Source organism: Bombus impatiens, unplaced genomic scaffold (assembly GCF_000188095.3).
Source record: "Bombus impatiens unplaced genomic scaffold, BIMP_2.2 scf_1528, whole genome shotgun sequence".
Taxonomy (NCBI): Eukaryota; Metazoa; Arthropoda; class Insecta; order Hymenoptera; family Apidae; genus Bombus; species Bombus impatiens.
In genome coordinates, this window is record NT_177947.1 from 372,532 (window position 1) to 397,140 (window position 24,609).

General features: G+C 34.4%; 1 protein-coding gene across 8 annotated transcripts in view; it reads right to left on the minus strand.

Annotated features, from left to right (window-relative positions):
• Positions 1 to 24,609, minus strand: part of LOC100747068 — a 203,890-nt gene that overhangs the window by 54,401 nt on the left and 124,880 nt on the right. For 7 of the 8 annotated variants that reach the window (XM_033324152.1, XM_033324151.1, XM_033324153.1 and 4 more), the window contains 2 exons: positions 13,540 to 13,770; positions 1,645 to 2,538 (listed from right to left, as the gene is read on the minus strand). In XM_033324152.1, coding sequence (XP_033180043.1) covers positions 1,645 to 2,538; positions 13,540 to 13,770 — 1,125 coding nt within the window. The remainder of the gene's footprint in view (positions 1 to 1,644; positions 2,539 to 13,539; positions 13,771 to 24,609) is intronic. The other variant, XM_033324158.1, reaches the window with a different exon arrangement.

Below are 24,609 nucleotides of genomic sequence, written 5' to 3' on the forward strand. Positions count from 1 at the left end.
CCCACTTCGTTGATTATTCCGCTGAAATCAGTTCTCTGCCCAAATATTTGCCATCGTCGATTATCAGTTGGAATTGTTTAATATTTGAGCTGCCACAGGCAAAAACGAAAAACCTTTTAAATTCTAGCACTTGATCGATGCTTATCTTCTATGATTTTATTAATTTTTTTGTACTTTTTGTTTCGTGAGGATAACACGGTGGCTGCCACGATGGTCATCAATGACCCATGTCACTAAATCTTTTAGAATGATTAATCGATACCAAATAAGATAAATTTCATGGACTAATAAATTTTTAGGAATGTGAATGACTTGTATAACATTGTCAGAAAAATGTTCGTAAATGTAATATTTTGCAAAGACTTAAACGCTATGGTGTTCAAATATATGATTTTCGTGTGGCAGTCAATATGTTAACCAATTTAACAGATAAGTGGTTCAATTACTTCAGGCGACATGCATTGTCGAATTTGTTTTTACGGCGACAATCCTAATCACAGAAAAGAAGAAACGAGAAATTTTAAGTGGATAGAACGTTTGCTATATGGAATAAATGAATTTTGAAGAATCGTTATTTTCTTTATAGGAGTAAAAAATTTTTGCCTCTCGGTCGTTGTTTTTCTATTTTATAAATATGCTAATTTGAAAATATAGTTTTACATAGGAGTTGTTGAATAATGGATATACTGGTTTAGCGTCGTTTATAAAATTGGAATTTCTAACGATGCGACCTGATATAATTTGAACGATAGTAATTCACAACGAAACAACGATGTAATGGAAAAGTCATTGACGAATCAGTGAAAAGAAAGTACTGCTTTATATTTTGCAAACAGCAATATTTTTCTATATTTTTACGTAAGTACCCCCGATTTAATCAGAAACATCTGCTTTTGGCTAAATCTATCTTCAATGATTAACCAAAATTTCTTTATGTGCCAGTTGTGATAACTATCTTAATAACTCCAATCAGTATCAACTAAAAATTCTGCCCTACAGTTTACAATACATGGCGAATAATCTGTAATATCTTACTACTGTTATTTCATGGTTATTTCTCATTTTGAATGACTTTTAGCTGGATACTTATAGCGATCGTGCGCCAGGTTACTCTACAACTAGGTATATACAGATTCAATTTAATTCATACGTGATCCAATTAAAATTTTCCGTGAGTTAGTTCCCGCTTTTAAGTTGCCTACCGACAAAAATTCATTTATTCCCAAAATTGTTATTCCCCAATATTAAAGTATTTTTTGATAAAGCTTTTCTTTAATAAAGTTCTTTATTCTGCGTACTTTCGAAACCTATATTTCCTCTTCGCCAAATACAAAAAAGGGCCAATCTAGTAAATCAGACCAGCAATCTATATAAATCAACGACGCGGCGACATTCCATTCTCTCTCAAGTCTCAAGCGTCGATGGGTGAAATCTAGTTAGAGGTGGCCGCGCCCTGTGTGGCGAACACTCGACGAGTTACCATCTAACCGACGAGCAAACGGACAACGACAAATTACAGAAAAAGAGCCAAAAGAACCAAGAATAAAAATAGAATAGACGAAAAGGAAGAAAAAAGAAAAACGGAAAATCTAAGAAAATGAAAAGTAAAGGAAGAGCGTGTAGTCGTAGAGACATATCACTCACTCGGCGTTGGTTTCCGGTGTGGGTAGGTCGCCGATCGTGGTGAGGGTGAGTGTGGACCAGTACAGCGAGCCAAGATATTTTCTGGTCAGGGTCGCGTACTCCCCTGGCCTGTACGGGTACACCCAGTCACCTTGGAATCCTTCCGCTTCGCTGAGCAAGTAGTAAAAGCAGCCGAACCAGTGCGCCAGTATCAGCAATATATGTATGAGATTCAGCACACGCCACAAATTCGGATAAACTGTCCGCGACTCGACCATATAGTAATAATTGTACACACGGTAGATCTTGAGGAACCTCGGAAACCTCAGCATCGGATTACTACCCAGGTTCACCTGAAGTAGATCGAGCGGCACCAACGCTAGCAAGTCCAAAATGAACGACTTGGACTTGAGATAATGACCGGCTAGTTTCTTGCTGTTGTACACCATTAATCCTTGTTCGAGGTAACCAGTACGAAACTGCACAGCCACATCCAAAAAGAACACAAGATCAGTGAAACCGTCGCATGCGAGCCACATGACTGGCGCCACAGCCTGTAGTTCCGGCAGACTTTGTCTCACAATCAGTGTCCACAGATTGTAAAGAACACAGCCGGATAGTAGCATCAGCCAGTAATAATAAAAGTTCTCGTCCGGATTGACCACGGTCCTCGGTGGTTTCTGAGGTCTCCGTGGCCGTCGTCGACGACGCCCACTCGAATCCTTGTCGTCGGTAGCGTCGCCCTCGCCCTCCCCTGTGTCTAACGTCTCTTGACTCTCCGGGATCTGTCTGGTGGAGAATCGCTTGAGAAACGAATCCTCGCGTTTCAACGGTGGCTTCTTCTGGATCGTTGAGATGGCTGACGAGAGCTGCACCGTGGTCCGCAGTTTCATCCACCGTTGGTTGCTCTTTGTTCTGCGAACAGACAGAAGAATAGATCGCCAGTGAGGGACGAAACGGGGGCTGCGAGGTCCAGGCCGATGACCCAGATCGCAGAGAATCGGGTCGAAGCTACGGTTCCAAATGGGAGATCGCAGAGATTAGAAGTTCTGTGCTTACCTAGAGACGCCGTTCGATATTTATCGAGGAGCTTGGAACTTTTTGACGTAGAGTACGATTTTGTCTTTTTCTAGGGAGAAATTAAGAGGTTTCACGAAGGGGTTTTGGATAAATTTCTTTCAGTGCCTGGTCTGTAAATCGGCAAATATTTCGTGTTCTTACCTTTAACACTTATCGATGTGTTATCAGTATCTATATAATTAGAAGCTATTTATATAGTTATGAATAATTTCTCCGTATGTTTTGAAAGTGGAAATAAGGAATATTCTATAACTCGTAAATAAAGTACTAAAATAGATATGTTTTAAGTAAGGTATCATGACAAGAAATGATATTATTTGATAAAAGTCAATTGCAAAAAGGATAATTACAATACAAGGATCAAGATACGATATTCGAGAATTTATACGTTTAAATTACTTAGTGAATGAAAACTCCGGTAAAATGTTACACAGGCTACGCGTTAAACATTATTCACTTTCAATAAAACCTCTTTGTTCAAGCGATTGTATTATTATCGCAAGGCGATTACAACCGACTATATATTTTTTATGCAATACGACCATTGAGACAATATAATCAGTACCGTAGGAGAATTTCATGTGTAAAATCCTTTGTATTAACGTAAAATATCGTGGCCCATCAGAAACAATTAAACACGTTTCTGTAAAGCGGAACATTTCAACGCGTACGGAATAAAATGGTTAACTACGATTTAGCTACGTGACTGGAGCCATTAATTGCCAATTTAATCGCTTGAAAGAATAATGCATCCTGGTGTCACTAAGTTGTTTATCTTTCGCGTTACCATTAAATACGTTTCCAACGAAAGAATTTTCTTTCTTGAACGTGATAAATTTCGGTTACGCTCGAACAATCTGACCCGTATAGAAATAGTGACGTTAAAAATTTTCCAAGTTTGTACCATTTCTAAATTCACAAGTAACGTCGTATAGTTCCCAATATTTAAGGATTGAGGATATAACAGAATATCAGAGGAATAGGAAAATTTTGTTTTTAGGAAAGTTGTAGAAGTTGTAAATTTTGGCTAAAAAGAAAAGTTTTAGTTTGTTGGAAAAAGTCTATAAGTATATAGTATGGAATATTTAAAAATTGTTTGAGATTATCGAAAAAGTAAAGAGATTGGAAGTTCATGCTAAAAGCGAAGATACGAAAATTAATAATTAATATTGATTGTTGTTGTTAATATTGATCGTTAATAGAAAGATAATTCTCCTCGCAAATATCATCCCAGATTTCTAAAATTGTTAATAATAAACTTTATAATATCAGGAAAAGGAAAGCTAAGAATAAATTCAACGTTATTTCTATATTTATTTGTTATTTCTTTAACGAAAAATCTCTAAAAAGATTTAGTCTAAAAAAAATCAATTTGTGTTAATCATCGTTCGATGTTTTGCATCACGTGTAAATAAATAACTTTACACACGATATCGTTCACACGGTTAACTTAAACTTCTACTAATGCAGATACTAAGAGAAACACATACCGCAATTAAAAAGAAGAGAAGCTTGAGAGTCTAGAACGTTTTAGGAAAAGTAATCTTTACGTTATCTTATCGTTTCTTTTAAGCTGAATAATTACCATTCGTATTACATACTTGTTTCTCGTAATCTCAAACACAGGAAAGGAACTTACGTTCGCACTTTTTAAGCGGTCTATTTAATATATGCGATAAAACACAGACAAACGAGTATCGTGGCGCTATTCCTAAGGAGTTGTAAGTCCTAAGCTCTCGGGAGGATTTACGGGTGTTTTTGCGCGACAGAGCGATTTTGAATGTCGATAACCGCGAATCGAGGCAAACTGTCTTTAATTAAAATGGTCAGCTTTTTCGAAATGATTTTTTTTTCTTTGTCTCTTAAAAATACATAACCAAACAACTAACCGACAGTCGTGGTTAGTTATCGTGTCGGCCGTACGAAGAAGAAATAAAAATGAAAAAATTGCAACGCATGTTACAGAACTAAAAAACAGATAAGCCAAAACGATTCTAGCAAAAGAGAAGAAAGGAAATCGGAAAGAAAAAGAAAACAACCGTTATCGCACTTCTGGCAAAACGCATTGAATGCGTTTTATATTGGTGAATCCCGTGCAAAGTCGCTGCGAGAACCGATAAAAATGAACAAAAGTACGATGTGCCACGTCTCTTGAATCGTTTGGCTCGTTCTCAAAGCTCCATAGAATATTTTTTGCAAAATCCATGCATCATTCGTGACGCAAGACCTCTTTGCTAAGGAGCAATCTCTTCGAAACATCTCGTTCCACACATTTTTGCTATGGATATAATAAATATAAATATGTATATATATTTACGTATTTCTATAGTTGTTGCAAGCAGACAGATTAATTCTACTTGCGTTCCATTCGACAAAAAATCCATTGAAACGAAAGAAACACACCATTGCAGAACGACCACGCCGATTCCTTTTATTTATGTCGACTTTCTTTCTTTCGGGTTTCTCGGTTGTTCTTTTTACAGATTCGTTCTCTAACACTATGGAAAATAGATCATAGATGATAATTATGTGATTAATTGCTTGAAATAAGAAGTGAGCGACAGTCGAGTAAGATCAGTCTTAAGTATTAGAGCATCAGATGGATGAGAGGCAGACAGACAGACAGACAGATATAGACGAACAGACAGAGACAGAAACATCGAGAGAATTGTCAAGTACATTATATAGACAGAGGCAGAAACTAAAGATATAAACTTTATTATGCCACTACGCATTCTTTAATCGTTAACACACCCATGTTCAGTATATAGTTGTAATTGTTTGAACGTGTTGGGTATTCTTTCTTGTGTTAAATTAGTAGCGTTAAGTGTTAGAGTGTTTATTTTTGTACGTGTGTTTATTCGCTAAACGTTTTGGGTGCTCGGAGATCAGGATACATTTGGGAATTAGTCTTTCTTCTCTAATTCAGACGAGCTGGTAGAAGGGAGGCATTTGGGGTGTCAAGCATCAGCATTCGTTGAAACACTAGCGTCACTATTAATGACGTTGATAACAATTCTATTCTAGTGAAATATTTAGCAATTTCATACTTTCTTGCTTATTATTCTTTGTAATATTTTAGTACGAGACGTTATACACCGATTTCAGTGAAACTTTCTGAAACTAAAACTAGAATTTTGTCCCAGAATTGTAATAAACAAAGTAAAAAATATTTGGTTCATATTTGATCGTTCCTATAGTTATTTAATGTTTTACGAACTGTTTCAAAAAATTCTGTTGAGATATTTGATTTCAAAATAATGTGGTGTTTCACACCAGCACACTATAGTTTAATCTTCGTTCATCTCTTACCTTTCGCAATTGAATTTGTCTGTTGATATCAAATTGACATAATGGAAAAAATCAATATAACGAAAAAAGAACAAATTATAACAAGGATACGATATAAAATGTTGGATAAATTTATAAGATTTTACTATAAAATATTAGATAATTATACAAAGTTCCGCTAAATTCGAAATCGGTCCACAACACTTCACGTACTTCCCTTACCAAAGATCCACAATAGAAAAATTCATCAAGATTTCTTGCAACTACGCATCGATACAAAGTTCTACGTATCTTGCATTCTAGCTTCTCATGCAAAAGGTACTGTGTATCGAGGACGTTATTTTAACACATTATCGACCACCGATTAATTACAATTGTTCTTCGCCATTCGAATGTAACAAACAAATTATCGCAATATATCCACGCTCAATCAAACTATAAAAGAAAATGCAACGATGAGCCAACATTTTTCTATAGCCATTGTACAACGTGGAACAATACTTTCATTTTGCCAATTGTCTAACGTTTGCTTTTGGTTCTACTTCATGAAACTTGAAGGATGAAACTTGTGGACTCACGCGATTCGTGGATCGATAATGCGTTAAAAGTTCAGCACTAGAACATTGTTCCCGATGCTACTCGGAAACAGAAGTAAAAAGAACAATCTGCACGATTGGCCACGTATCAACGTCACCAATCTTCAGCTATACTCGTCTTTTCGTTGTTAATAATTGCCAGTAGATTGCCAGGAGACACAGTCGCAATTTGGCTAACAAACTGATTCTATCTCAGTAAAGAAAGGAACGTAGATTCTTTATGAACACATGCCAAATGCTAAAGAATGCTGCAGTCTAATTTTAATGCGTGCACTTTTCTTGAATTACTCGCTAGTAATTTCTGATATATTCGTTTTAACGAATGGTCATACTATTCTTTCTCCTCTATTTCATTTTTTATTTCATTTCTTCTTCTTTTTTGCTTCCCTGCTACCGGAATTCTTATCATTTATTTATGTCCCAATACTTTTACTTCGTTGTCGAGTTTTGATTTCGCGTGTGTAATTCTTCGCGTGAGAAGTTTATCATGTGGAGGATTTACAATTTTTCATTTATGGATATCGGATCTAACTTACTTGTACAATCTTAAATACCACGTATGCATTCAGTAAACTTACACGTGTAGCGAGGATTACTAATCGAAACTAAACTATTTCATAACTTTAATTCGATATTCATAAAAATTCTATATCGTACCAATTTTTCTACGTTATGTTATTACGTTATACTTTATTAATCCGTTTTAGTGAGTGGTAATGTAGCGGCGTATAGTAACCACGAATAATAATTTTTATTAAATTTCGTTAATTCGAAATAGATGATTTTTGCCCAGTTACGTATTTAATGTAGGATACAGTCTTAAAATCATTGAACTAACAAAATCAATAAAATCAATTACTATTAATTTCTTATTTCTTCTAAGATCTTTTTCCTTGTAATTAGACGATTTACTACCAGAATTTATTATAAACTTAGTTTTTTCCATGTTTCGCGTGCCATTGACCCCTCGATACGTGCTACACTCCGCTAGGACCAATCTCTCTAAATGCTTTATGTATGTTTCACACGAATTCATTCATCTAGAAGATGGATGGGCTATCATCACGTACGTGTTACCGTTTTTGCATATTATACCCGGTTATAAAGTTTTAAAACAAACGATAGTGCAAGTTATCATGAAAACGTATTACAAATTCCCAAAGCTCTTCTGTTAAAAATCTATGAAAAATTCCTGTGCTATTTAGTTTTATCGAGAAAGTACAATTCAAAAATCTAGAAATCGCATACAAGAAATCAAGAAGATTAATATAAATAAATCTAAAGTCTGATAATTTTAATCAATATTTCCAATACTTTCCTATGTTGGTCGTATAATCTTGTACATTGTTAATTATGTTTTTCACCCTTTTACTGCTTTATATAACGAGCTATATATAAAGTACAGTTATACCTTTTCGTTTAATATATGTATTATTTTTAAACGGAATTGGAATCTACTTATTCATAATTTGCAGAATCTATCTACGAATTGTAAATCATTGATGATATAGATAATAATAGAAAATATATGCTATACGCTATACATTTATAAAAGAATTACTATACATTTGTAGATATTATATACAATTGTTTTGTACATTGCAAGTAGTTAAATTTTATCGCATAAGCTTAATGAGTGCAATCGTGGCGTTTAAGCATTCCAGATAAATTGAATTAACTGGTTCACGCGTTTGTGTCGAGGCGGACGTGTGAAAACGAGGTTTTAGGTAAATTGTTCCGTGGCTTGGAAATAAAATGGTCGTGGAGATTGCGAGAGGAAAACTGTCCCTTCCGTGTTACTCGTCCATTAAAAATTACTCTTTTAGTCTTTCTCTCTCTTTGCTTGTGCTTCATTAAAATCAACGGTGCATGCCGCTTAAAGATAAGAAGAGTACATTGATGGGAATTTATCGTGTCCCTTCGAACACCATAAAAGAGCTCGTAAAGCTTCGTGTTTTATTCTTCAGATGTTTAACTACCGATGCTTGAATTTATGTGTCGCTATAAAACACGAAAGACCACATGATCGGCGTGCAATTATTTATAGCTCCTAAATTAGTTTCTTCCATTTTTGATTCGCTGATGAAAGCAATATGATCGATATGGTTTGTGAAACATCTTACATTCGTTTCGTGACACGAATTATTTCCTACGTTTTAAAAAATTACATTGAATATTGTGTCTATGAATAAGAGAAAAGAAAGATATGTCGTATATACATAACCACGCAAATGCTTTGTCGAAAAGTTACAATAAATATATAAAATGGCAATGAATTAATCTTTCGTTTATAATTTTGTGGAAAAAACTGAAGTAGTTTTTATATCTCCGATTTTAAATTTTCTATATTACATTTTGGGAACACTGAAGTATATGATTTTTAAATTATTATTTAACAAGTGGTAGTACAGCATTAATGACGTGCAAATTTTACATTTTCCTAGAAACAAGTTTATCTTTCAGCTGTAGCGATATCTGACGAAGATGTTAGCTGTGATTCATTTCAAACATTTATATTTGATTGTTTACCACAGTGGCGCACTTAAAATATTTTATTACCTACTTTTCGTCTGTTGGACTACAGATAAAGTATAAAAACTTCAACGGTCTCTTGAGATTTTTACGATCAGTTTCTGCTGTTCAAACTGCTGTAAACTTTATAATGTGAGCCACAGTCCCGCTGGAATTTTTTATGTCTTATGTAGACTATCATAGTACAGTGATTTGAAAAGCTTATAAAATCTTTGAATCAGTTTTGAAACAAGTACTTGTACATTTAAATCCTAACGATACCAAATAAACAATTGTATCTTAAGCTTGAAAAACTCGAAATTTATATCTACTGGTTTATTCCTGAAGAACTACATACTTACTCACGAATTAAAGTTCTTATTCTTTGTCATTTATCAAAAGAGATGAAGATATTTGTATTAACGGATCTTTAATTGTCTATAATCAGAGTTATAAATATTTACTATTTTGCGCCAATTTCTCAAACTATGATAAAATAAAACATCGAAATCCCACATACATGTACATGGACATATGTGCTACCACTCGTTAAGAAATTACTACGTTATATCATACTTTTATTATTTTCTCTACAAATTGTACCTCTATTCACATGTTCATTCACGCGTGATAAAACTAAAAATACTAAAAATTCGAAGGAACACGATTTGTCCGGATTCCATCGTCACTTCTATCTTTCCATCCTTGATGTGATCGTTTGATACCATCGAAAGTAGGAACAGCAATTGACCATTAACTATGTCATCTAGGATAAAGTAGAGCATGTAATGTGGTTGATATCGCAGCTGAAGAAGAGGAGATCGGCAAAGAGGATAGAATTACGGTGACCAGCGGTTAGCCAATACTTTCGTGCGGTGCAACGTTCCTTTAGATTGACGCTATTTCACGAGGTAAAAAGCAACGGAACGGTCAGACATCGAACACTATTTCTCGATTGTCCCTTAATCCCTTGCGGTCCTGTGTTAACTCAGATACAGCATTGAATTTTATGCTAAATCGTGTATACTCGTACAAAGTCCTTCGTGTCATTGATTTGAACTTAAATTTCTCGAAACGCTTTATCGTTAAAATTAAATTTCAATAGTTCAGATTCTCGGTAATAACCGCATGGTTAGTAACATAAAGTTTACACTTTCATTAGACATCAGAAAAGAAAGAAACATTTTGTAGTACCAATTGCTAGCAATTACAATATTCTATATACCAATGTTAAATTTATTGAAAAATAATATTGCCTGCTTTATATACTATTGATTTTATAATTTTTTTAAGAATTAATCCATTAAGCACGAAATAATGACCAATGATGCGTAGAAGTTAGATTCGATACATAATATTACATATTGGAAAACGTGAAAAAGTACATATCAGAGGTACATAATACTTTACAAAAGCCTGCAAAAATTAGAGACAAAAGAGATTCCCATGATGAAATCAAAGTTTGTTACATTATAAATACTTCAATTTCTTCAAATTTCGTAAGATGTTAGGACCTACGTGTAAGAATAAACAGTGACAAAAGGAAATATTAAACAAATATCCGAAGTTCTTTTCCCAAAATACTTTTTAAAAGGTATTAATGCAACATTGGTCCTTAATGAGTGAAAGCTGCACGAAAAGACGAATGAAATCCTTTAATCGAGGGACAAAGGCAAAACCCTGAACAAGACATAAAGGGAGAGACTTGAGAGCACACGATATTCCAATTAACGTTAAATGCCGGTATTCTAAGTAACAAGGAACGTTCAAGAAATCTTGCAGAAAGGATTAAAGGCTCTCGAAACCGGTCCTAGGGGAGATCGCGGGGAATACGGTGACTTAGCCGGAATTCCCCGTTAAAATGGCACCGTGTAATATCAAAGCGGCAAGAGTTGACTGTGGATCGAAGGAAAAACAAAATAAGACAGCCTGGTTAGCCGTTCCTTTTCCATTTTCGAGGCAAACGACTCGTTTCGTTGGCTCTCGCGTTTATTGGCTTCCGCGCTGTTGAATTCCTGGCGAGATTTATGTCGTGAACGAGGCCGAGTGGCGCGTGTATATATGAACGTATGTCACTCTCCTAGCATCCGGAAGAGAGAGAAAGACGTACGCTGCTCGTGCGTGGGTGGCTGTTTGGGTTACAGTTAACACGTGGACTCTGTTATTGCGCAATATTTGTTAACATATTGCGGATGGGTGACGAGACATCTGACGCTGCGTATAGATATATTTTACTAACAGATAACATTGAGGAGGCCACCAGCACTTAAGGAGTTTAAAAGTATCCGAACGTTTACATATTTCTGATAAGAGTTAGTTTGATTGCGAAATATAGTGGAAATTAGAATGATGCGATTAGATTCATTTCTAAAAGATAATACGCGATAGAAACACTGACGTTTGTAATTGTAAAATCTTGTAGAACCGTTTCGTTGGTTGACGAGTTCTTCATCTTTAGGCTTTTTAATTTCCGACTGACAAGTTAGATTAAGAAAATTCTCCTAAATTAGTAGAAAGACTTCCAACGCTTATAAAACCAGTGACATTCGAATAGGAAATATATTTACGGAGGAAATCGAAAAATAAATAAAGAATATAAGTAACTGTTATGTATAACAATTCCCAAGTTACATGTCATTATGCATGGCATAAAATAGTTGCAAAATTGCAAAATAGTAACAAGAACAGGTAACCGTTGTTAACACAGTTGGAAATTTACGTTAAAAGCTCTCACCAAAGATACACCAGAAAAAGTTTATTTGATCGTAGATTTATCTTGCAACAAGATTAACGAAAAGATAGAAACTGCCGAGTGAATTAAATGAGAAACTTTCGTGATTAATTGTCTAAGTTTAATGAGCCAGTAGGAAATTTTACAGCGTATATAGTGTTACTATACTATACTAGTAATTTAGAATCTGAAAATATTATATACAATATACCTAATACAAGACATATAATGAATACATTCTATAATTCTTAATCTAAGGTTTAATTCTGCTACGTTCTCTAACCATTTTGGATTTCAAAAATTCACTATGCTGAGATATTTTGATATTGGCTTTTCGGAATAAGCATTTTGGGCTCAAAATGCAAGTGCAAAGTCCAAACACGATTTCTTATTCCAAAAAGTTTACCTTTCCAAGCTTCAGAAAAATATGAAGGGATGATTGTTAATATATGCGATTTTCATTAAAGATTTGTGTTAAACTTTTCCTCGAAACATCGAGAATCTTCCTATTCGTTGAGATGAAAATAAGCTTGAAACAGAAATTCGGACACCGCAGCAGTCTTAATCAATCTACTCAATGACCACAGACGTATCTCTTCTCTACATACGATACTTGGACGTTTAAATGTACACTTTTATCCAAAACTTTCTTTATTAAATCTCGTGACCTCTGCTGAGAAATGCAGCCATCCCTTAGAGTCCACGATTGAACTGTAACCCACGAGCAATAGCTATATTGTCTTCCGTGTAAGTAGCTACGAGTTCGTAAAAATGTACCGTCTGTGTGTGCTATGCACAGTGACTCACGAACATGTTTGCATACTCCTAGAAACTTTTTACGTATATATTATACGAAACATTTTAAAATTTCATTAGCATTGTAACAAAACACGACTATCGCAACTACATTGGTAAAATTTGGAACGAAATTGAAAATATATATAGAAGTTACAAAATATAACCTTCAGCAACCTAATTCATTCGTAACTTCGATGCTGCGCTGGTGAAAAATGCAAAATGTATATACTGGAAGCATACACTTCACACAAATTACCAAGGTATTTGAACAGTCAAGTATTCGCTGTATTAGTAATCCAAAATATTTGGTCAGATCATCTTTATCAACATTAATTGTTTCAGATTGCTATCCACGACGTACATTCGTTTTTCACTAGACGTGTATTTGCAGCAGGTATCTCGCAGCTTCTATATATATTTTTCCATTAGTTTCGAATTGTACTATTACAGTCATGATAGTCGTGTCCCATAAAAGTGCTAACAAAGTTTCACACAATTTCGTATAATGCACGTAATATTAAGTTGAGTAAAACTATACTCGCCGTTCGTTAATGCATATACCTCGAAAAATGTTATAAAAATTAAAACTTACATCTTGATTATAGATAGACCTTACGCAAAAAGTAACAAGATTCGACGTGCTCTTTTAAGAAAACATTAATGTAATCCGACTTTGATTAATAAAGTTCGAGAGAGACTTTCTTCTAAGAACACATTACACAATCTAACATACAAAAGAAATTCCATGGCAAGTGTTCGAATACTTGCGTGAGCCACTGTATACCATCATGTATGTACAGCAATGTACACGTGTCAGAGTGGATAGTGGCGTGTAAAACGAGTTTGCAGAGTGACGGGTGAGAGTGCAATTCAGAGGTTACCGTCCATATCGAGCAATGACGGGAGTACCTCTTGATCTTGCGTAGGGAGGAATATAGCGCCATGACGGCGCGTACGTTACTCCATTTTTGCGAGCCCCTTGTACTACGGGGTCTCCTGGCTGCAGCTGGTATCTCTGTATCGAGGCCATTGCTCTCCAAGGATTCCGAGGTCGTTGAGGTTGCGCTCAGTTCCGGGGCGTCCTTCTCCAAAGACTCTCCGTGGCTCGAGAAGGTGCCTCGACGGTACAGCTCCGATAACCTGCGAAGAAGACAGAACCCCGACGGGTTGCCTCTCTCACTCTCTTTCTCTCCCTCTCGTTTAGCCCCATTCGCTCGACTTCGCGGGAATTCCTCGCTTTCTTTCGTTCTTCCCTCTTATTTTTCCTCTCTTTCCTCCCATTTTTTCTTTCTTCCGTCTCATTTTTCCTTTCTTCCCATTTCTCTCCATTTTTTTTCACTCATTCTCCACCTTTCTCTCGGTTTTCCTTTCTTCGCTCGCTTTTTTGTTTCACCACCACTTTTCAGCGTCACCTTTCAACAATCGCACAAACTTTCACTCTCACTAGCATAGTGGTTTCGTCGAGATGTTACGCTCACACACATACCCTCACGTTCTTCTTTCTTTGTGTGTATGTTTTCGTAGATATAGTTGGGATCAATGCCTTTGATCGTTTATGTTAGGTTTCTGCAAATATTTTTAGATACGTGATTTTGTTTTCGTACATGCGAACGACAACCATTCGAGCGACTTCAACAGTTGTTGGATGTTCTTTTGATAACTTGGATTTAAGACACGTACACTTATAACCAGTTAACAATGAAAATGGTGTTGATTAGTTTATTAACGTTGATATTAGAGTTAATGAATATTGGAATCAAAGTACAGACTATATAAGGAATAATTAGGGATAAACCGGAAATAATAACTAACTTCCTGAAATACTGAAAAGAAATTTACAAAAATATAAAATACATGTAAAAAATTATTTGCGTTATCAAGATAGCAATTAATCGCACAAAATATTCATAATTTTGATATTATCATTTATACTTTTTAAAGAATAATCATCGAATAACTATGAAATCAGATATCCTTCTATTAATTTATAATTTGTTAGTTGGTCAAAGACTTCTGCTAAACACTCAAACATACTTGATCTCATGACAAAATACATAGCACGATTGAATAATTTTAAACAGTCAAAGATTTTGGTTCCAACTACAATTATCGCATATGCTGCAATAAATTAGGGAGAATGTTTAATGCTTTCGTTGTCAGAATACACATTATTTGATAAATACGACTCATTAATCTTCCTTTTGATTAGTATAACGTAGTTATACTAATTGTGCTGTTACAGTAAACTTGTGCGACCATGCTATTTATTTTAAGTCATTAATATTGCAATAAACATTGTTTGTGTGATATTCATATTTCTTTGCTAATTAATATATAGAACTTAGCCATGAATATAATTCTACGTCTTAAATGTGCTTTGATAATCGAACGAATCTACGACAAAAGGTGCGTTAAAATTTCTAAGATACTGAATATAAAAATCTGAATTTAGTGTACTATTTATAATATTAATTACTCACAAATCAAAGTCCAATTTTTTATTTGTATATTCTGTATATACAAAATACTAAACTGTCATGTTTAATATCATGCAGTGCAGAGAAATCAAAATATTTCTAAATATCCAAGGAAGATTAACGACTCCCCTTAAACTCGGATCGCGTGATTCTACGTTCATAATGATTACACAATTTAAGCCGAAAATAATGTCAGAAAATCGCCCAATCTCTTGCCTCATAATACTGTGGTATACTCGTGTACGAATTATGATTTCAATACAGCAAAAGGAGATTTTATTATTTCTTAATAAATTTCTAGTTTAGACTCCAACTTTAATTTCAATTTTTCTGTCTGACGATTAATGCATAACCACAATACGTAATTGGGTATAATTTGTTCATACTTTATATTTAATATAACATTGCAATTGTGAACAGATAACAATTACTAAAAATGAAAAGATTGTAAGGCAAGGGGTTAAGAAAATTTTGTCTTTCGGTTGTAAATGTAAATGCACAAGGTTACGAGGCGACAGTATTTCTCCCTCATTGTAAACAATCTACGTAGAGTAACATGCCGAAAGCATCTCTCTCTCTCTCTCTCTTCTCTCTCTCTTTCTCTCTCTCTCTCTTTCAAATGACCCGAATTACTCTATAATACCGTCCGAGAAGAAAAGCGTAACTAAATTGCTTTCTTTTTTTGATGTGGATTTCGATCGTTTGCTAGTGAAACTCTTTTATTTTCTACCATCTCGCTTCAAGTATCCGGCATATTGTATTAAAGCCTTCTATTCAACGTTTCCATATACAAGAGCTCGCTCTAACCTTTGATTCTTCAATGGGAATCGTTAACAGGTCAAATAATAAAAATTGATCGTCCATTCTCCCTCTTTTTTTCGCACACACCCTTTCCCTTCCTTTTATCTCTCACTCTTTCAATTTTCCAGCATCCTTCCACTAACGTAATTTCGCACGCACGCGATCACATTCACTCATTTTACTCTGTGTCCGTCTGTCCATCTCCATCGCATTGTAGAATATCGAGTTTGTCTTTCCCATGGCAAATCTCATCATCCGATTCAACGGAACACCAATTCCATTTGTTTTCCATGAACCGAACTAACGTCTGCACTACCATCCGCTGAGGAAATTCCTTTTCAGTTTTCGATTTCTCAATGAGAACACGATCGACGCTAACGAAGTCGTGAAAATTTCTCTTCAGTTTTTATCGTAAAGTTTTCTCGCCGGTCTTTTGTCGTGGGTGATACGCGATCGACACTGATGAGCCATGAAAATGAATGTTCGGCACCATTATGTATTCTTGAGTGGTCGGTCAACGTGATTAGTTGAGACCTACCTTTCTGCGGAACACGGCAAGCCAAGAGTTCGCGAGATATCGAGTCTACAGGAATACCTAATGACGGTGGTCTTCGTGAGCAAAATGAGAATCATGGTGGAAATGTCGAAACGCTAGGACGACGTCATGAGTAGAGGAAGAGAAGTATTAAGAAAAGGGGAAAAATTAACATGTTACAATTTTACATTAAGCTGCGAGATGCAAGTAAAAAGGAGGAAGTGTACAAAATATTCGCTTTAAGTTTCGTACATTAATATGTCATACTCTCAGTAATTTCTTCATTCTTTAGCGATATTCTGTAAATTTGAATTTTAGCTTTAGAATTTATGAATTTTTTATTACATTGTAATATTGTTCTAATACGAACTGCTTTATCCTCGAACTGTTCGGATCAATGAGGATCTACCGTATTCAATTTTACTTTATTTTAAAATTTACCTTCATTGAAGCACCTTGGGCAAGATTGTACTTACTTCAAATTCTGAAAAACTTTATTCATCTCTTCAATTAGAAAAAAAGGGAAATCTTCGATCAATTCTTCTTCCACTCAGGAAGCAAAATTATTCAATGTAATCCTCTCGAAGGAATTGAAAGAATATTTTGTAAACGTTTCAGTTTGATTCCTCGCAAGTCGCCCTTCTTCTTCTTGCCTTCGTGTTTCTTCTAGTAAATTATAAATTTCTCTACGTTTCAATTTCTAAACAAACAGCAATTCGCAATTTCTCAAAAATTTCAACGCTTCGATCTATCTTGTTCGTACATCGGAAATGATCGACGGGCGCACATTCCATCAGATTCGTCGACCAATAAATTTTCAATGCATTTAAATGTTCCGTTGAGAAATTCACAAAGCGAGGGGGGCGATACATCGCACGAAGCACAGAGATAGAACGATCAGGAGTAATAAATTTGGATTTGCTTAACCAGAACTTTTATTTCCTCTGTGATTCCCTGATACTCTTAAAGATCGACTTCTTGCATTAAGATGGACACCGATATGTTTCTATACTCAAGAACCTACCTCGTCAGATTAATGTGGATATTATGAGCTATGGCATTGGCTAATGCACTGGCCAGATATTGATTCTGCAAATTGCATGGTTCGTACTGCACGCGTGGTAATTCATATTGATCTTGATGTATTTAGCATTGAGGCCGAACATTGTGTGCATTATGCAATTATTAGACATTACAGCAGACAATACAGATACAGTAGCTGATGAAAAAAGGTGTAATAGATAGCTACGAAGAAACTCTATAATCTTATGAAATGGAATTATATTTGACAAAAACAATTAATAGATAATATTATGCAGAGTATTCACGCTGTTAATTTACAGTGTTTTTCCCATAAGTGATAGATATGAGAGAAAAATTAGAGAAGTTTCACTATTTTTGATCAAAAATAACTGATCTGAATAGATTTTCTAAACACGTCGTAATTTTTATGCAACTGTGAGATCGTAAATTTACATATTCGTTTAGAGATAATTATATCGTTTCAAGAGGTTGTACTTTAGTTTAAATTTTCCGCGCATCCGTCAAACTTCAAGTTTTCAAAGATGAACTGTATTTTGATCAGAGTGTGCACTGTGCACTCTACATCTCTTTAATCTTTCCAAGTTATATCGTAGTTTGATCTTCGTCAAACTTTTTAATCCATCTAACTTGTATTTTATTTTGATCGTCCTGCGCACTCATCAAACTTTTTAATCTCGGGAAATTACGTTATATCTTGATCATCAACCATATTTCATACACTTTCTTTATTCCATAATCGTAATTGCATTTCATAAATATACAACAATGTATTACAAATATACTGCATCGTAACGTTTAATTTTTTCGAAATATTATATTGTCTTTGCACACTTACTTCAGAAAATCTTATCCGAGTCATTTACATCGTTGAAAATCTTTTAGTTCATGAAACTTATCTTATTTTAGTTATTGCAAATAATGCACTGTAACAAACGTGAATCAGCAACATGACAGCCAATTTGTTAAATAATCGAGGTCGGTTTCAACTGGACTAGCAAACAAGGGGCAACAACATCGATCGAATCGTTTGAAAATTTTCCACCCATCGGTATTTCTCGAAATCGTCGCGTTCAAGCGTCAGTTCACCCTTTTGCGATTCTGCTCTCGGTCACGTATCTCGTTTTGATCGCATTGTTACGCGGCTACCCTCACCCATTCATGTATTTCCCTTTTTTTTTTGTTCGTACCGGTGTAATTTCGCGCGGATTTGAGGAGAGACGGTTGTATTATAGTCTGGACCAGATTCACGATGGTGGACGAATTACGGCCACGTATATGATGGAACATCAGGGGCGAAACGTGAAACAGAACTGGCACGTAGCTGGCCTTAATCTGATGGAAAATGAGGGATTTTCTATGTGAAATACGAAGCGTCGGCCACGGTGTGCGCATGGAAAAAATGTTCTCGCTCTAATTACCACGCAATCCATTTCCTCTGTTGAAAACGGCGCACGAAGAGGGAAATAGTGCGAAATTACGTTTACTATGAGCGAACTACGCGATTGTCGTGCTTCAAGTTGCGTTATTTGTAGCGTGAAGAATCTGTTAAGAGGTATTTTCACGGATCTTTTTTTGCTAAATTTTATGAAACACCATGTTAGTGTCCCAGGGTGCCTTCAGACAGTCAATGATATTGTCAACATTTCAAAATTCTCAACGAAAACGCGATTCGTCAATAAATGTCGACAATATTATATGGACAATACGTATTGATCCTTTTAGTTGAAAGCTTTGAGATATTGACGATATACAGGTATCCAAGAATAAATGCAGATGCCTCTTCAATGACTATTTTGCTCTTTCCAGTTGTGCAGATGTGGTTCATATTTACTAGAAACTTTGTTTAATTTTTTGATCAAATGTTTTTATGTCGTCAGTGATTTTCATACGTTGATGTTTTATTGTAAAGGAAGACCTGCTATAACTCGAAAACAAAGTGAAATAGGATATACGTTTATAGGACACCCTGTACATTAATAGTCAGAGGATACGGTTGGATTATGTCACTTCCATTAGGCGGGAATCCGTATGGTTCCAAACAATAGTCTAATCAACACAAAGATTTATACATCCTCAAGAACTATATTTTGAGCACGCTTGTAAATCCAGTTTTCTGCCGCCCAAGCGTTCATTTATCTCGACGCTAAAGATCTTATCCAAGACAATAATGCCCGCTCGATAGATGATAAGAAAATCAATTACAATCGAATGTATTTATATAATTAGTCATATATAGTCAAACGATGTATTCATATAGTCATATTAAATTTATAGTCTCGGAATGGCAGCGACAATCATAGATTTAACACAGATGGTAGTGACGGATAGCTCGAAGCAGCTAATATTGGATTCCGAATGTTGCTTTTTAGTTTTAGGTTTGCTTTTTAGTATTAGACTGATTAAGCTATCGTTTTACATATGTTATAATAAATTGATTCATTCCTCCAAAAACTACACTTCATATAGTCCATATATAAAAATTTATATGTTATTTTCTATCTTTTCTTTCATTTTGTTTTATATTTTTATATTTTTATACTTTATTCATTTATACATTCTTTTAAGGTAGTTAATTTATGGTGATTGATTATTCTTATTCGTAATTAGAAAAGTTATTCATCGCTAATGTTTCTGTCATAGGATCAATTTTTTTCGGGTTATGTTATCAATAAAGTATTATAACACAAACTGTGATGTATCTAAGACTCGTAATGGTAATTCAAATTAACCTTTCGAATGTTTTAGTAAAATAATCAAATCGCGATAAAGAAAAATTTCACCTATTTTTGACTTGAGCTCTGAATAAGTATCGCTCAAGTATTATGGTAATACCTGATAATTTTCCTATTTCTTAATAATTGTTTCTTGTATAATATGTTTCCAAATAAAAAATATTAATTGTTTATTTCAAACAATTTGATGTATTCAAGCAATATTTTTTTGTTTCGCAATACTGCTAGAAATTATAAATAAATTCTTATTTCGCAAATTTCTCGCAGAAAGAGAGAGGCGAGTTTTGTTAAATTAAAAAAAGATATAACTACATATACTACTTGAAATGTTGGCTACAAAATAATTCCTATTTTGGTTCGTATCTGTAGACGTAACAATGAACAAGAATTTAATAAAACTGAGCGTGGTAGTTTAATCTTGTACGACATAGTTATCCGATTGCGATGTGCAAAAATGTACAACAAAAATAAGTGGTAATATCTTTGCAACATGATAAAAGAGAATAAAAATACTGGTGTACGAACATGCATTGAACACAGAGGAACTCGACATTGAATAAACGACAGTTCTGATTCGAGAAGATGAGGAGTTCTTGATACGCCTACGTAGAGATTCGAGTCGACTTCCTACTCGAAGATCGGCAAAGCTTGTTAAATCAAAGTTGCAGGAATTTGTTGCAAAGTCTTTCGAGAGCTCGACTTTTGATTAAAGCTCCCAGATGGTATGCCCTTATTGCGTCTGACTGGAAACCGTAACAACGTAGTCCAAGTAATTAAGCATATACTTTGTTAGGGAATGAGCTACCTAATTTCTATTGATTTCCCATGAAATTTTTTTAACTCATCCATATGTGGTTTTTATGCAATTATTCTTAATTTTTCTTTTGATGCTTGAAGCTAAAACAAGATGAAAATCAAGAATAAAGGAATTGCGTTTCCAGCTTTGTTTTTTGTTATTGACAATTAAACCTATACTAAGTCTACAATTAATTCCAACTTTATACAATTCTCCTAACATTTCTCTTTGGCTGTCGAAATGGTTCTGTCCTTCCAGAACTGTTTACCCACTTATCGAACACTCTGTATAGTGAACATTTGCGTCGTCTTTAGATTATAAATTTTCATTTTTTGAATTTAGCTTTTAATGCATGCAGTGTAAAAACGTGTCAGTTAGATACTAAAAGGATGCTTCGATTCAAAGCTAAGGCAAGCCACGTATCTCGTCGCACTCGAATATAAAATGTAATTGGCTTGAAAGTAATTAACTTGCCGTTCGCGAGAGCTACACAGCATCGACGTTATTAAATCTCATTAATGGTATTAAAAGATCTTGTCTGCTGTGGTATAACGCGAAAAAGACTGCGAAATTACTTCTGAACCAAGCTGATGACACGACTTTAATTTTGTTTACTATATATATATTTTTTATCTTTTTTCTCCTGGTGGCCTCAAATAAAGATTCTTCTTACCAGAATTTTTCATTTATATTTTATAATTTGATGACAATCTTGGTATTACAATTAAAAAGAAGATAATCAGGTAGGAATAGAATCTTAAATATCTTTCACTTATTTTTATATAATTATATGTCTTATATAATTATACAATTATATTCTTGAGTTTAGTTACAGTTTCTTCTTTCTTCATATGTGTATAATATTTCATTTTGAAATAATATTATCTTATTTTTCCTCCGCGTATTATACGCTGGTTCAGTGCGGATTGTAATTATTGTTACGGAAATCAAGTGTCGACTAAAAAGCACTGATTGACGTTAATTTGCAAGTGAATCGAATGAAACCAGTTCGAGGCGAGATTCATTCTCATTTTACACGTTGACTGAGCAGTCCCAGCAAATTTACCTTAATTTCCCTTCACATGCGTAACACAGGACCGTAAAAAATGCGACCCGTTTGCGAGAGAGACTGTTAAATTGAACGATCACGATAGTACGTTTCTGTCGCTTTTTAAATCTAGCAGTCAATTTGTCTGTCGAAAATGTTCAGTGACATAATGCAATTAAAGTAAAGTATTCGAGTAATTTTATAAAATAAATATATCGCAAAGACAAAATAGATAATTATTGTATTTTACACAAATTAAAAGCCAAAAACACAAATTTTTATGTCTTTTTTATTTCATTTTGAAAAGCGAACCTTTTATCGTATAGTAACTTCTTACTGCAAAAGAATATATCTCATTTATCAGAATTTGTATCGTAATAGTATTTACTCTAAAATGAATTTGCAAAGAAAAAGAAACGAATAACAGTTAATTTGTTGCAAAAATAAAATTTGGTACAGCAGTGTCAATTAAGGCGGATTGCTCAGAAAATATCTGTTTCACGGAGAATTGAAGAAAATCTCGTTGCATCATTTTCTAATTTTATGGAGGGCTTAGAGTAGTTGAATGAATGAATTTTAATTATTGTGTTAAATATTCAAAAATATTTCAATCTTCGCCTTCGGTGCGACACGCGCAATAATTTGAGCGTAACGCACGTGAACTATCGCAAAGTGAATAATTCAACTTTCGCTAGATCTAATTAATTTCTCTTTGAGACAAATTACTTTCAATTAAATTCACTTTAGAGGGAAGTAAATGTAACTGTAGTTCCTTTCATTTCATCTTTGTTAATGTTGCACGAAGTTTGCGCACAAAACGCACCATTTTTGTTATCCCTAGTTTCATTTTCAATTTGCAAATTGTCGATTCGATCTGACTGTTCGACAGTATCTGTCTTTCGGATTAACGCTCTCGTGTCATCGTGTGAAATAAAAAATACAATATCTTCGTGCAGACTCGAATAGAGCTATCCGAAAATTTCCTCTCGCGTTACTTTTTGTTCTGTTGCCAATATATTGACCAATTCCATCAGTTGAACTTTTTTACTGTTTCGTAGAATATTAGTAAAACTGATTCTTGATGAAAGGAACTATACTCTTTGATAAGTTTGTCAATTAATCTAGTACGATTTCCTAGTAAATTTATATCATCGTTAAATTCCTTCGCCAGGTACTTGAAATTAGTGTCACTTCAAACATATTTTCGATAGAACATCGTCTTTATAAGAAGGCAATTTCTCACCAAGTATATAACCGTAAAACGTTCAAGAAACTTGTCAAAATTGGTGACACGTTTTGTGCACGTTCCTGTCACGGATATCACGTACTCGTAGTTACGTGCTTGCAAGCACAAAACTTGTCCCCATCGGCTAAGAAAGCTGGAATTCTATGTTATGGGGCTTTACCTCCACGAACAAGAAGCTGTATTACGCGCACGGTGAATGTCTAGAGAAATGGAAGTGACATTTAACACATTCTTGATATTTTCTCTTGCATCATTAATGTGACGAAATGTCGACTATTTGAGCATTTCTATTTAAGAATTCCACCAGCAGAACGATTTCCAGAAATTTTGCAAAGGCAATCTAAAACTGTGTAAAAATGGTAAACGTAGGAATTTCTTGAATCGAAGGTATTTCCTGTATCAAACGAATGATTCCGAACGATCTTCTTGATATTTTTCTCTGATAACAGATATAGTATAATTACGATTCACTAAAGAAATTAGCAAATATATGATTTGATATTATTTTGTTTGAATAGTTGAATCTAAAACTAATGTCTTCTCGTGCCAATCGCTTTTTTATATGCTTCTTTGTAACTTGAAACTATTTCAATTATTTTGAGTGTTTTGTAAAGAGAATCTTTATGCTGCTATTTCCTTAGGAAAAGTATTTTTCTCTGTTTCATGTGTAAATAATATTTTTATAATTACACGTACTTTTACAGCAGAATGGGAAATTAATTTAAAGAAATGAGTATCGTAAAGGGTCGAGAATAATTATTGCACATATAATATTATTATAATAATTACAATTATAATGATATGATAACACATAATTATTATACATTTAAATCAGAAGTGACAAAATCACTCTTCTGCTCATTTTTTAGTTGTATCGGTAAATTGGCTAGCCATCAATTTCCATGTTCAAGCAATTCGCCGCGACAAGTACTCGCAATTGATTTCCATGGACTGAAACTTACTTCTAACACAGATATCGATATTAATCCAGGGTTGATTTAATCTTCGTACCATCAAGAATTTTAATGCTTCTGAACAATTTCGATTCCCACCGTTTGGTACGTGACTAATATCATTTAGTATTACAACTGATCTGATGTATATGCAAATTTATATCTTTATGAATATAGTTAAAGAAATGAAATATAGGTAGAAAATGGTTCCACTTACTAGATATTATAGAGAGTACTATATTTTTGATATTTCATATATCTTTGCAAATTATCTGCATTCTGTACATTTTTGCATCTACAAATATCCTATAAATGCAGGAAAATCTGCAGTTGGATTATAACATATA